We start from the raw sequence: 12,812 nt of genomic DNA on the forward strand, positions 1-12,812 counted from the left end.
CTTCACTATGTATCTCTAAAATATAAATATTTCCAAACATAATCACAATAGCAATTATTACACCTAAAAAATAGCATTCATTCCGCCATAACATCAAACATCCAGTTAGCATTCATCTTCCTCTGTCTCATGATTTGTTTTTCACAGTTTCTCAGCTCCAGGAAGTATCTGTATTTGTTTCTTTTTTGAATGGTCTTAATCTCTCTATTCACTGGCATCCCAGTGCCATGAGGGCTGGAGTCTTTGTTTTGTTCTCTGTGCTGTGTCACCAACACCTAGGACAGTGCTCGGCACACAGTAGGCGCTCAATAAATCTTGTTGAATAAATGAATACAACCAATCCTAATAATAACAGCTGCTATTGAGCTTGTGGGTGTTATCTGTTTATTGTTATTTACTATATTACATCATCTAATCCTCACAACCTCTTTATAAGGTAAGGGCTGTGATTGGGCCCATTTTCCAGATGGGGAAACTGAGCCACTTGGCTCAAGGACTCACAGCTAGAAAGTGGCCAGGGCCTAAGACCCATCACATGGACCGGGCATCTGTGGCTGCTGGTGGAGGCTGAGGTTTTGTGGTTGCCCAGGAACCGCCCCACATCCCACATGTATCCCCAATCCAGCCACCTTTCACTGACTTACTTCCCTCTTCCAAGCTGCCATCTTTTCTCTCTCTCTTCTTTTTTTTTTTTTTTTGGCCGCACCGTGTGGCTTGGGGGATCTTAGTTCCCCAACCAGGGATCAAACCCGGGACCTGGCAGTGAGAGTGCTGAGTCCTAACCACTGGACCACTAGGGAGTCCCCCGCCATCTTCTCTTGCAGTGCTGCAACATCCTCCTGGCAGCTGCTCATCTTTTATTTCTCTAATGCCCACTCTTCATGCAGCACCTAGGGGGTGGAGGCCAGGGATGCTGCTAAACATCTTATAATGCACAGGACAGCCCCCTTCAACAGAGAATTATCCCTCTTCAAATGTCAACAGCGCTGAGGTTGAAAAGCCAGAGATGTCCTGCACCCAGAGCATGGCAGAAGCAGATGAGAGTCAGACTTCTGGAAATGTGTTAGTGATAATAATGAGAGTCCCAAAGTTTGTAAACAAAGCTCAAAGGCCTAAATGCAAGGTCTGAAAGTATAAAACTCTTAGAAGAAATCATGGGGAAAACACTTCATGACATTGGACTTGGCAATGACTTCTTGGATCTGACACCGAAAGCACAGGCAGCAAAAGAAAACATAGACCAGTTGGACTTCATCAAAATTTAAAACTTCTGTGCCTCAAAGGACACAGTCAACAGAGTACAAAGGCAACCTACCGAATGGGAAAACATATCTGTAGATCATGTATCTGATAAGGGGTTGCTATCCAGAATATATAAAGAAACTGCTACAACTCAAGAATAAAAAACAAACAACCCGATTAGAAGATGGGCAACTTACTTAAATCGGTATTTCTCCAAAGAAGATATGCACATGGCCAACAAGCATGCGAAAAGGTACTCAACGTCACTAATCATTAGGGAAATGCATGTCAAAATCACAATGAGATACCGCCTCATATCCGTTAAGATGGCTACGGTAAACAAAACAAAACCACAACACGCAGGAAGTAACAAGTGTTGGTGAGGGTGTGGAGAAACTAGAACCCCTGTGCACTGTTGGTAGGAATGTGAAATGGTGTAGCTGCCATGAAAGACAGTATGGAGATTCCTCAAAAAATTAAAAATAGAATTACCACGTAATCCAGCAATTCCACTGCCGGATATACACCCAAAAGAACTGAAAGCAGGGTCTCGAAGAGATATTTGTACAGCCACATTCCTAGCAGTATTATTCACAAAATAGCCGAAAGGTGGAAGCAACCCAAGTGTCCATTGATAGGTGAACGGATAAATAAAATGTGGTATATACACAAAATGTATTATTATTCAGCCTTAAAAAGGAAGGAAATTCTGACACATGCAACAACATGGGGGACCCTTGAGGATATTACACTAAGTGAAATAAGTCAGTCATGAAAAGACAAATACTGGACTGAGAGTAGTCAAATTCATAAAGACAGAAAGTAGAAGAGTGGATGCCAGGGGCTGAGGGGTGGGAATGGAGTTATTGCTTCACAGGTACAGAGTTTCAATTTTGCAAAATAAAAAGTTCTGGAGGTTGGTTGCACAACAATGTGAATATACTTAACACTACTGAACTATCCACTTAAAAATGGTTACGATGGTAAATTTCATGTTATGTATACTTTACCACAAATAAAAAAGAAATCACCCAGAGATTGTTTCAATTGCGGGGTCCAGGTATGGGTGTTTGTCGAAGCTCAGGTGACCCAAATGTTCAGACAGTGGTGAGCACCCTGCTCTGTGAAGTGTGCCCTATTTATTATTCCCATTCCCAGCACGGGGGAGGTGACTTGTGGGCTTATACCGCCAGGAAGCAGTGGGGGTGGAATTGGAACCCAGGCCATTCCCGTACCCGCAGGAATATGTCTCACGTGGTAACATTACGTCTTATTTGCTATTTATGTCATCAGGGAAATTTTAAAGGAGAATTGGTGCTCTGGATACGAACATGTGAATTCCGGCTCCCGCCCCACCCGCCTCCAATTTGGGGGCAGGGGTGTGCCTCTGTCCCTGCCCCCATCCGGTCAAGGCCACCTCTACCAGAGACACCAAAATCAAGAATATGCCACGTCAGGGAGAAGGTAAGGCCTTATCTTAATATTTAAATTATCTATTAAAATAATGCTTAATGCTAACCCTGTGTCTCCAATAGTCCCATCCCGGAGTCTTTGGGGCCAGGAACACTCCCAAGTTAGGAGGGAGACGCTGAAGGCCTCTCACCTCCGCAGCACTTCAGTTCCCCAAGGTGAAGAGGCATCCTGGAGCTCTTTTCTCACTTCCTGAAGGTCATTCACTTGGCACAGAGGCCAGATCGTGGGCTCGCAGTCCTCCCGTTCGCTGTGTGACCCTGAGCCAGCCACTTCACCTCTCGGGGCCTCAGTTTCCACAGCTGTAAGCTGAGGATAATTATCCCTCCCTCGTGAGGTGACTGTGGGAATCAGATACCACAGTGCATTTAAATGCTCCTTGCGCCGCGTCAGGCACAGTGGTAGCTGCGGCTGCTCTTGTTTTCATTTTCGCCAGGAGCTGGAAATGAGGCTGACCGAGCCCAACCAGCCCTGGAATTTTTTCTTGCAAGATGATCCCCGATAGGAGTTTGAGGTTTCCCACAGGTCTTTTGCTGCATCCCTAGAAGCAGATCCTAAGATAAAGATCTGAGTAAAGTGGCTTATGTAGGAAGTGATCCTAGAAAACACTGGTAGGGGAGAGGAGACATGAGACAGGGAAGGGAAAGAGGCCAAACAGAGTGTACTAGCAAGCAAGGAACCACTGTGGGCACCTGGGGCTGAATTCTGCTGAGGAACTCTGGGGCCAGTGTGGACCATGAACCTCTGAGTTATATCCCCATGCAGGGGGAGGGAGCTGAAGTATTATACACCTTCCCCATCAGTCATCAGTTGAGGGCTGCTCCCTCCAGGTAGGGCCTTAACTCCCTCTCTTTACTGGACTCCACAGGCCAGAGGAAGCTTCTAGGCAAAGAACTGCAGGTGCTGGCAGCTGGGAGTTGGGCTAGTGGCACTGAAAAGGTAAGAGCTAAAAGGATATGGGTGGGAGGGACACTGACCATATCTTCCCCATCAGGACTGGGTCCCTGTTCTGCTCCACTTGCCTATGTGACGTTGAGCAAAGTTATGTAACCTCACCTTATAATGAGCATGTATCTTTGTATAAGAATAATGAATTTTTGAAAAGGATCTTATTTATCTGGCAGGAGAGTCTGGAGGGTTACATGAAATGACAATTAAAAACGAAACAAAATAAACCCCGCTAACAGTTACTGAGGGCTTTTTACGTGTCAAACCCTATTTGAAATGCTTTGCATGCATTAATTCATTTAATTCTGGTGGCGATTCAATGAGGCAGCCCCTGCTATTGCCCCCATTTTATGATTGAAGGAACTGGGGCACAAGGAGGTGCAGTAGTTTGTCACATGTCACATGGTGAGTAACAGGGGAGTCAAATTTTGAACTTGGTCCCATCCACGACAGGTTGAACTTGGGCAACCCTAAAATCAGGGCTCCCATCCAGGACACTGTCAAGTATAGGAAGTACACATAGTGCTGGGTATGGAGTTGGTGCTTAATGTGTGCTTGTTCTCTTTCAGTTAATTAAGCTTTGGCCAAACTGCTCATTTGGCCAGCACTTGTCCTTCCTAAACATTTTCACAATCTCTAGCTTTTTGTAGCCTTTCAAAAACCCTTGGGAGACCAGCTGCCTAGGTATGATACTGGTCAAGCATCCTGGAGGAATGGAAATACCCCTGAACCTCAGTGAAGGTAACGGGGCGTGGGGGGCGAGGGAGGGGCAGAAAGGCCTGAAAATGGCCCCTGATCTTTCCCCAACTTGTTGTGTGACCCAGGCAAGTCCTTGAAGTATCCTCCGTGTTTCCCCTTATCAAATCAGGATACTGGATTTATGAAGTGTGGCTTCCGTGCTTTCCATGCACGATCATACTTAATCCTCCAGGCAACCCTGGGAGGTAGCTTTTATTATCATCCTCATTTACAGCTTAGGAAATGGAAGCTACGAGAAATGAAATGATTTGTCCAAAGTCCAGAGCTAGGAAATGTCAGGGCTGGGAATCAAACCCAGGTCTGTGTGACCCCACAGCCGGGATTCTGAATCTCTGGCATATTGGGCTGGCCAAAAAGCTCGTTCGGGGTTTCCATAACAAAAACCTGAGTGAACTTTTGGCCAACCCAATACCAACATCCAGGATGACTGACCCGGGCCAGCAGGAGCCTCAGCCAGACGATTCATAGCACTGGAGGGGCCCCATGGATTCTGAGTTGGTTTCCCTCATTTTTCTTGATGATAAAACATGAATCCGTCCTGGCTCAAATCAAGGAAGTAGAAGCATCATCACAGTAAAGGCATGAAATCCCAGGGGGGCAGGCGGGGATCCTACAATCAACAACACGGTAACAGGGGATGTTGCCAACCAGGGGAGTAGCTAGAAGAGAGGAATTCGGTGATAATACCAACCATCACTGTGGTCACATATAGAACATTTATTACCTGCCGGGCACTGGGTTAAGCTCTTTATGCAGATTATCTCCTAAGGGCCCTACGAGGCAGGCTCCATTTTTTAGAGGAGGAAACTAACACTCAGAGGAGGAAAGGAACTTACCCAAGGTCATATTCCTGGCAAGCAATGTAGAAATGAACCACATCTGTTGGACTCCAGAGCTGAATCTTTTTTTTTGGGGGGGGGGAAGGCTTTTTAAAAGTATATATATATATATATATATATATATTTATTTATTTATTTTGCCTGCACCGGGTATTAGTTGTGGCATGTGAACTCTTAGTTGAGGCATGCATGCAAGATCTAGTTCCCCGACCGGGGACTGAAACCAGGCCCCCTGCATTGGCAGCACAGAGTCTTATCCACTTGGACCATCAGGGAAGTCCCCAGAGCTGATTTAAAAATCTGATTTAAAATTCTGTGGTGGGCAAAGTACTGACCAAAGTCTCTAAATAAAGAATACTCTCACACTGGGATATAATAATAATAATTCATATGTATAAAGTACTTTCCATTTGCAAATTACATGCACCATCTGAAATCTCACTGAATCATCAAAATAGTCCCAAGAGGTGGGCACTTATACCATCACCATTTGGCAGATGAGCTCACTGAAGCTCAGAGAGCTTGAATGAGCTGTCCAAGATTCCAGATCGAAGAAGCACAGGTTTGGGAACCAGACCAACCTGGGTTCAAACCCTTGCTCTGCCATTTTCATTCCTTCAACAAATATTGACTGAGCACTTAGCTGTGTGAGCTCTGGCAAGTGACTGCCCCTCTCAGAACTTCCATTTCCTCTTTATAAAAGAATATTAATACCACTCATCAAATCCATTCCCTCCCTCATCTGAAAATGCCAGACATGCTTTTCCAGGCTTCCCTGCAGATAGAGCATGAGCATGTGACCTGATGCCGGCCAATGGGATTTAAAATGAAGTCTGCCAGGGGGCTGCTGGGAAAGGTTTGCCTTGCAGAAAAAAGAAAGTGGCACGTAAGAGGGCACACTCTCCTTCACTGGTCAGATATCATGTGTCTGCACTTGAAGGCTGGAACTAGGTAGCCATTTTGTGAGATGAGGCATCCAGCCTGAGGACCAAGCCACCTGCAGGAGTTGGAGGAGCAGAAGGACAGAAAGAATCTAGAGTCCTAATGGCATCATGGAACCATTAACACAAAACCAGCTACGTGGAACTTTCCGTTAAGTGAGAAGATGCATCTTCCTCCTTACAGAAGCCACTTCCAGGTTTCTAGCTGTGACTTGTAGCCCAAACTGGCAGATTACCTTGATTGAACTGCTGAAGGGATTTCAATGAGATAGTGCATATAAAGTATCACTAATCAGTGCCTGGCACAATAAACAGCAGCTACTCTGGAAATTATCTCAGGCTTTAACCCTGAGACTTTTCCGGGGACCACAGACACTCCTGGCCTGGCAAATTAGTTCCCTGTTTCTCCTACTGAGAAAAGCCTGTAGTTTTCCCAGAAAGCAGAAACTCAGTGGTGGCCCAGCACTGCAATCATGTCACTCTGATGAAGCTGACCCCAGCTTCCAAACAAGAATCAACCACACTGCCTGTTGCCTAATGGATTTTGATTTTCACTGCCCTGACGGGGAAGACGAGGGCCTGTACTTTGGTTTGTCTCTGTGTTACCAGAACATCCATCAATTATTAACAGTGGCAGCTTGGTCTTCCAATACTGCTATCAGAAGGAAAGGGCTTGCTGCACACTCAGCCCACCCAGCCATAGAGAAAGGACTCTGCTCCCTATTATTTATAACAATAAGCCCTATGTACTGTGGGTTAGGCACTGTGCTAAATTTTGACAAACATGATTTCATGATGAGCCTGCAAGGTGGGCCTTTTATCTATACTTTAGGAGGCTAGCTGGTGGGAGGCTAGAGCTTGGAGAGGTGAAGAACTTGCCTAAGGCCAGAAACTGGGGAGGGGGTGAACATGGGCTTGGAACCCAGGTCTGTCCTTGCTCTTAAATATATGAGGTATGGTCATTTCTGTATCTCACAATCACCCAGCAATGATCCTCCACTTGACTTCTTATTCTGTGAACTCTGAGAAATTTCTACAGGCCTTGCTGTTCTGACAAGCAAAGCATCCAAGTTGGGGGGCTGGATGGGGGTGGGGAGGGCAAAGGACAAATGATTGAAGGAGGCCAGAGGCACAGAGAACTGGGCTGCAGGTGGGCTGGGAGGAAGGAATGACAGATTCCCAGACCCTGAGACACAGTGACTGACTGACTGCCTGCTCCATTCGTTCATTCCACGCGTAGTTATCTGGAGATCCTCTGTGTCAGGCACCACGCTGGGTGCTGGAAACACGGCAGTGGATACCACTCTTGACTTTCATATTCTTGTGGGGGAGAAACGGAGAAACACAAGGAAGCAAGTATAATTTCAGATGGTGCTTAAACCCTATGCAGGAAAGACACTGCAAGATGTGACAGAGTGTAAGGGGAGGGAGGCTGTTTTAAACAGGGGTCAGGAAAGGTCTCTCAGAGGAGGGGACATCTGAAAAGGGACCAGCTCCTATGAGGAATGAGAAGGAGTGGCCAGCCATGGGACAATATAGGGAAGAGAATTCTAGGCGGCAGGAACAGCAAGTGCAAAGGTCCTGAGTTAGGATAAAGCCTGATCTGTTTAGGGAACAGCAAGGAGGCCAGTGGGGCTGAAACTGAGTGAACAGAGGAGAGAAGAGATGAGCTCAGAGAGGTCATGAAGCTGGATTCATGGTGAAGCGTTTGGACTTTATTCTGAGTGCGATGGGAAACCTCTCTGGAGCATTTCGAGCAGATGAATAATGTGATCCAATATACATTTAGAAAAGCTCGTTCTGGCTGCCGAATGGGGAATGGATTTTAGGGGGCAAAGGTGGAAGCAGGGAGACTGCGGAGGAGACTATGGTACTTAATCACCATGGAAAGAACAGTGCCTTCAAAATCACACTTGAGTTTGCATTTCTGGCTACTCCTGTTTGCCTGTCACACGACCTTAGGTGAGTTACTTAACCTCTCTGATCTTCCCTCTTTGTGAAAGGTGGGATAATACTAGAGAATTGGTATACGGCTAAGTGTGTTGTTATACTTCAGACACAGTAGATGTGTGAACAATGGCAGGGTTTCTATACTGAGGGCCAACGAGCCTGCCTGCCTCACCATTTCAGCCTTGGCTGCAGAATACCCTAGGCCGTCATCCATCTGCTCGGACTAGCCGGCAGCCCCAGCCTAGGATCACAGAGAGGTCATGAACCTCGTCCCTGTGAGCGGATTAACCCGAGGGAGAGATGAAGCTGTTGATTCCCAAACAGCGCCTTTTGCAAGCCTGAGCTACTTGCCTAGCTGTCAGGCACAAACCCAAACACAGCCTCTTGCCTGCTTCTTCTGGGGAAGTGACCCTCCCCTCCTCTGCCCCTCAGTCTCTTGTCTTAGGGACAGGGCAGGAAGGAGGGAGAGTCGTATCTGGGTCTAAACCAGGTGTGGAGGGGAAGAACCCGTGTCAGGCCTGGAAATAGCAAATTAAGTCTGTTGATCCTAAGCCGGTTAAGGGTGAATGACTATGTCTTAAGAGAGAGGCTTTTTGGACATGAAACCTGGGGCAGGATTACGGCCAGAGGCAGCCCACAGAAGAGGAAACAGGCCTAGGAATCTCTCTGTCCTCTTCAGAGTCGACGCGGAAGAGAGAAAACCTTTGGGCCTCTCTCCACCCTCCAACCAGCCACTCAGTCCCACATTCACTCGCAAAGGCCTCTCCTTGGGCAGACAGATCTGGAGAAAGGACCCCACAAAACCCGCTCCAGACCCAGCCCTGTAGGTGGGCCTTTAGTGGGGGGTAGTTGAGCCAGGGAGCACCCACAATGAGAGGCCAGGCTGGACAGGAGGCAGCCCTAGCTAATACATCATGGCTGGTACGCAGACTTCCTCTTCTCTTTTTCCTTTCGCCATGAATACATTTACCTGCCCCCCCCCCTTCTTTGGCCCTGCACTCAGAGAATGAGTTATGTTCAACACGTCTTTCCCAACTTGGTTTTCCTGGACTTTGACATCAACACCTCTCTGTGCTGGGCTCCCCCTGGGTCCCGCATGGCCTCTTTTATAGCACTGCACACACTGTGTTGTCATTGACTCCCAAATCCCAGCCCACTGGCCTCGTGAAGACAGGCCCCCACCTCTCTGAGGCAACCCCGAGTCCCAACCTGACACAGAGAAGTTGCTCATCAACAAATGACCTCCTGGCCTGACCTGGCCCCCACCCCAATCCTTTCTTAGTCCCTTACAGCCTCTGCTTTTTTTACCTGAGAGCACGCAGGACTCCCTGGCCTACCCAGTGTGATTGAACCCATTCCTGCCTCTTTCTCCTGCTTTATTTTTCACATTGCCTCATTTTTCTTCCTCCTATTTCGAAATTTACTTCCTCTTCCGACAGCCAAAGCATCTTTAGAAGCTGCATCAAACCATTCTTGGAATCAACTCACCAAATTAAGAAAGACCAAACCAGGGGTGACCCCTCGCCCACAAGCAACCACAGCCAGCTGCATGCGTCATGCACGCACACACCCACCCCCCAGAGTCCCTTTGCCTCGTTTCTCTCACTTATGCTAAAACCGCCTGACAGTATCTCAATGTCCTCCACGTATGTCTGTAAGCTGCCTTCATTCCCTTCTTGGGGCAAAATGAGGTTATAAATATAGGGATAAGTATTAAAATTGCAGGGTGACCCCCCTCCAGCCCGGGTCTGGGCCTCCACAAGGGAGCATTATGTAGAATAGACCAAACTCAACTCTACTCCACCCCAAAGCTTTATTGTCTCTCCGTGCCCTTTTTATGTGCAGTGTCCATTCTCTTGCTGTGGGTTTTCATAAGTCTCTGTAAATCCTTTTCTCCAACAAAGTTGGGGTATAAATTATTGAATGATAAAAGGATGAGGTGGCCAGTGCCACCTAGGAACAGTCTGAAGGGGTTGTTCGTCCTCACCTCTGAGATCTCAGCCATAGCCCTTCCTCTTTTCTGGTCTTCACATTTGGGAACTAAGCCAGAGTCCCCCAGCCGTGGTCCTCGATCTGGGGACACAGGCAGAATGCCCCAGCCCAGCAGCCCCTAGATTTCACACTCACCTTGGCGGCCACAGAGGAATTGGGCTTCTCCAGTAAGTCCCAGAGCTTTTTCCTCTTCTCGGCGCAGCACGTGTTATCGAACTCCTCGCCCTCCCGCTCCCGTAGGGTTTCTGCCTCGCGCTTGAGCTCCTCATTCATCTGCTCCTTCTTCTGGTGGTAGCGGGCCTGGCAGCAGGACTCCAGGTAGATTTCGTCGATGCCCCAGTAGTCGAGCTCTTGGCTGAAGCTGAGCGCGCACATCTCCTCCATCATGTGCAGCCGTCCGGTGCGGTAGAAGTTGAGGATGGAGGTGAAGGCGCCCGGGTGGCGGTCGAAGAAGTACTCATTGTCGTCGAGGCTGTAGTCATCGCACACCTCCAGCAGCGAGTCGTGCGTGTTGCAGTCACGCAGCTTGCCCAGCCGCGTGCGGGGCAGGCGGTCCAGGGTGCGCCAGAGCACCTCGTGCGCCAGCCCACCAACGTTGAGGCGGACGCGCCTCGAGCACGCCTTGCTGCGCACGATCTCCATGGGCTCGGGTGGCAGCGAGCTGGTGGAGCGTGAGCCATGCTTCGTCATGCCCGCCGGCATCGCTGGTCCGGCCGCCCCCGCCCCCCCTGCCCCCCCAGGCCGCTGTCACTGGAGGGCAAGGCCAGCCGCCGCGGGGGAGGGGGGCAGGGAGCGCTGTGGGCTGCTGGGGGTGCAGGGGGCAGCGCGGGCGCGCGTCACGGCCGTCTTCTCACCTCCATCCCGACGGCTGCGAGGCAGAAAGCAGACGCAGGTCAGCAAACAGGGAGCTGTGCGCGGCCCCTCCCCACCTCTCCACCCGGGCCCCAGCCGGCCTTGACCTTCCCGGCGCTTAAGCCGCTCAGGCCCGCAGAAAGGCTGGGCGCTGTCCTTCGCGCCGGTGCTGAAGCCCGCCCCACCCCGTGGCTGGAGGGAGGGGCCGCCCTTCGGGGCGGGGAGAGGGTCCCCAAGAGGCGCCCCGGGGGCCCAGGAGGCCCTACCCCGGGCTTCTGCTGCCGGGACCCGACCCGGCCGCCTGGGGCGCTGTCCGCCCCTTCGAGTGCTGAAACTCGCTTCTCCCTAGGTCTCCCCGTCCAGTCCCCGACCTGGCCCCGCAATGGGGAGAAGAGGGGAGCTGCATGAGAAAACTTTTTTTTTTTTTTAACTGCTCATCTTTTCCTTCCCCCGCTCCGAGATAATTAGGATTTGAGGGCTTGGGGGTGGCAGCGGGATTGCTTTTTCTAAACCTTTAAAGATCGGGAGAAATTCCGGAGGGTTTCAGGTGCCCACCTGTCGGTCACAACAGACGGGGTGGTCATGAAGCCCCGCTGTCCTGAAGCAACCCCTCTCCCCAAGCCACGGGAGCATCTCTTGAGGTCTCTCCGGCAACGAGGTGAACCCTGAAGACGCAAAGCCAAGCTCTGCGCGGGGTCCCGCCCCCCCCCTCTGCGCCCCCTGCCCCACGGCAGGAACGGGGAGCAGCGTCCTGGGGATGCACCTGGTTCGTCCTCCCCTCGCTCCTTCCCCGCCCCCCCCTCCTCTTCCTCCTCCTCCGCCGCCTCCTCCTCGCTCCTCTCCTGCGGTGGCTTTTTATAACTCCGGGTTCTGCGCCTTTCCCGGGGCTTGGAAGGGAAGGGGTGGGGGAGGTGGGAGGCGGGGAAGTGAGCTGAATTTTCTGGCCTTTTCAAAACGAGCCCTCCTCCCTCCACGCACTGGGGATTTCAGGGGTTCCTCTGAGCCCCCAGGCATGTGAAGCTCACGCCCTAACCCCTCACCCCAGAATGCGGATCGCGCACCTCCCCGGGCCCAGGCCCTTCACCCACCCCACCCCCCAGCCTGAAACGCGGAGCCTGCGTGGACCAACAGGCCGAACCGCGGCAGGCGAGCCCCTCTCCTGTGTCCCCCTGCGCCCCCGCCGCGCGCCCCAACACTCACCCCCAGGGTGGCCGCCTCCCGGGGCCAGGGACCGCGCATCGCCGCGGTCGCCCGGGCGCCCCCGCCCGCGGGCAGCGGCGGACCCGGGGCCGGGCTGGGCCCGGCCTACGCCGGACGGGCAGGCGACGCGCCGGAGCAGCAGGCGCTGCGGGGCCGGAGCGCGCTCTCCGAGGCTGGGGGCGCGGACGGGCGCTGGGGGCGCGGGTGGCAAGACCGGGATCGGGCGGCGGCGCCTCCTCCTCCTTCTCCTGCTCCCGCGGCAGCGGTGGCGGCTGCTTGGGCGAGATCAACAAGTCGGGGCTGAGCTTCGGCTCCGCGCTCGCTGCGATTCTGTCCCGCACTTCTGAGCGCCCAGAGTCGGGCACCGAGGCGGGACGGCGCCACCTGCGGGTCGGAAGCGTGCGCGCCGCTTAACTCCTGCCTGCCCGGGCCAGCCAGTTGGTGAGGCTCGGGGCGGGCTGGGGTCTTGGGCGGTTTGGCCCTTCCCACCTGGGCTACCTCCACTGCCTGCCTCTCAACCCCGGCTTCCTTCATCCGGTCAACAACGTGGCTTGAGCGCCTACTGTGTGCAAGGCACAAAGATAAGCATCCGAGATACAGCTGTGAACCAAACGCAAAC

At 51.4% G+C, this 12,812-nt stretch overlaps 1 protein-coding gene across 1 annotated transcript in view; it reads right to left on the minus strand.

Annotated features, from left to right (window-relative positions):
• The window catches only part of KCNB1 (potassium voltage-gated channel subfamily B member 1), a 106,312-nt gene extending 93,929 nt beyond the window's left edge, over positions 1-12,383 (minus strand). Inside the window, exons 1-2 of the mRNA XM_082858093.1 lie at positions 12,194-12,383; positions 10,277-11,009 (exon numbers count right to left, since the gene is read on the minus strand). Of these exons, the coding sequence (XP_082714219.1) occupies positions 10,277-10,843 (567 nt within the window). The 5' untranslated portion in view covers positions 10,844-11,009; positions 12,194-12,383. The remainder of the gene's footprint in view (positions 1-10,276; positions 11,010-12,193) is intronic.
• Positions 12,384-12,812: the final 429 nt, after the last annotated feature.

Source organism: Leucopleurus acutus (genome assembly GCF_964270905.1).
Source record: "Leucopleurus acutus genome assembly, chromosome: 16".
Taxonomy (NCBI): Eukaryota; Metazoa; Chordata; class Mammalia; order Artiodactyla; family Delphinidae; genus Leucopleurus; species Leucopleurus acutus.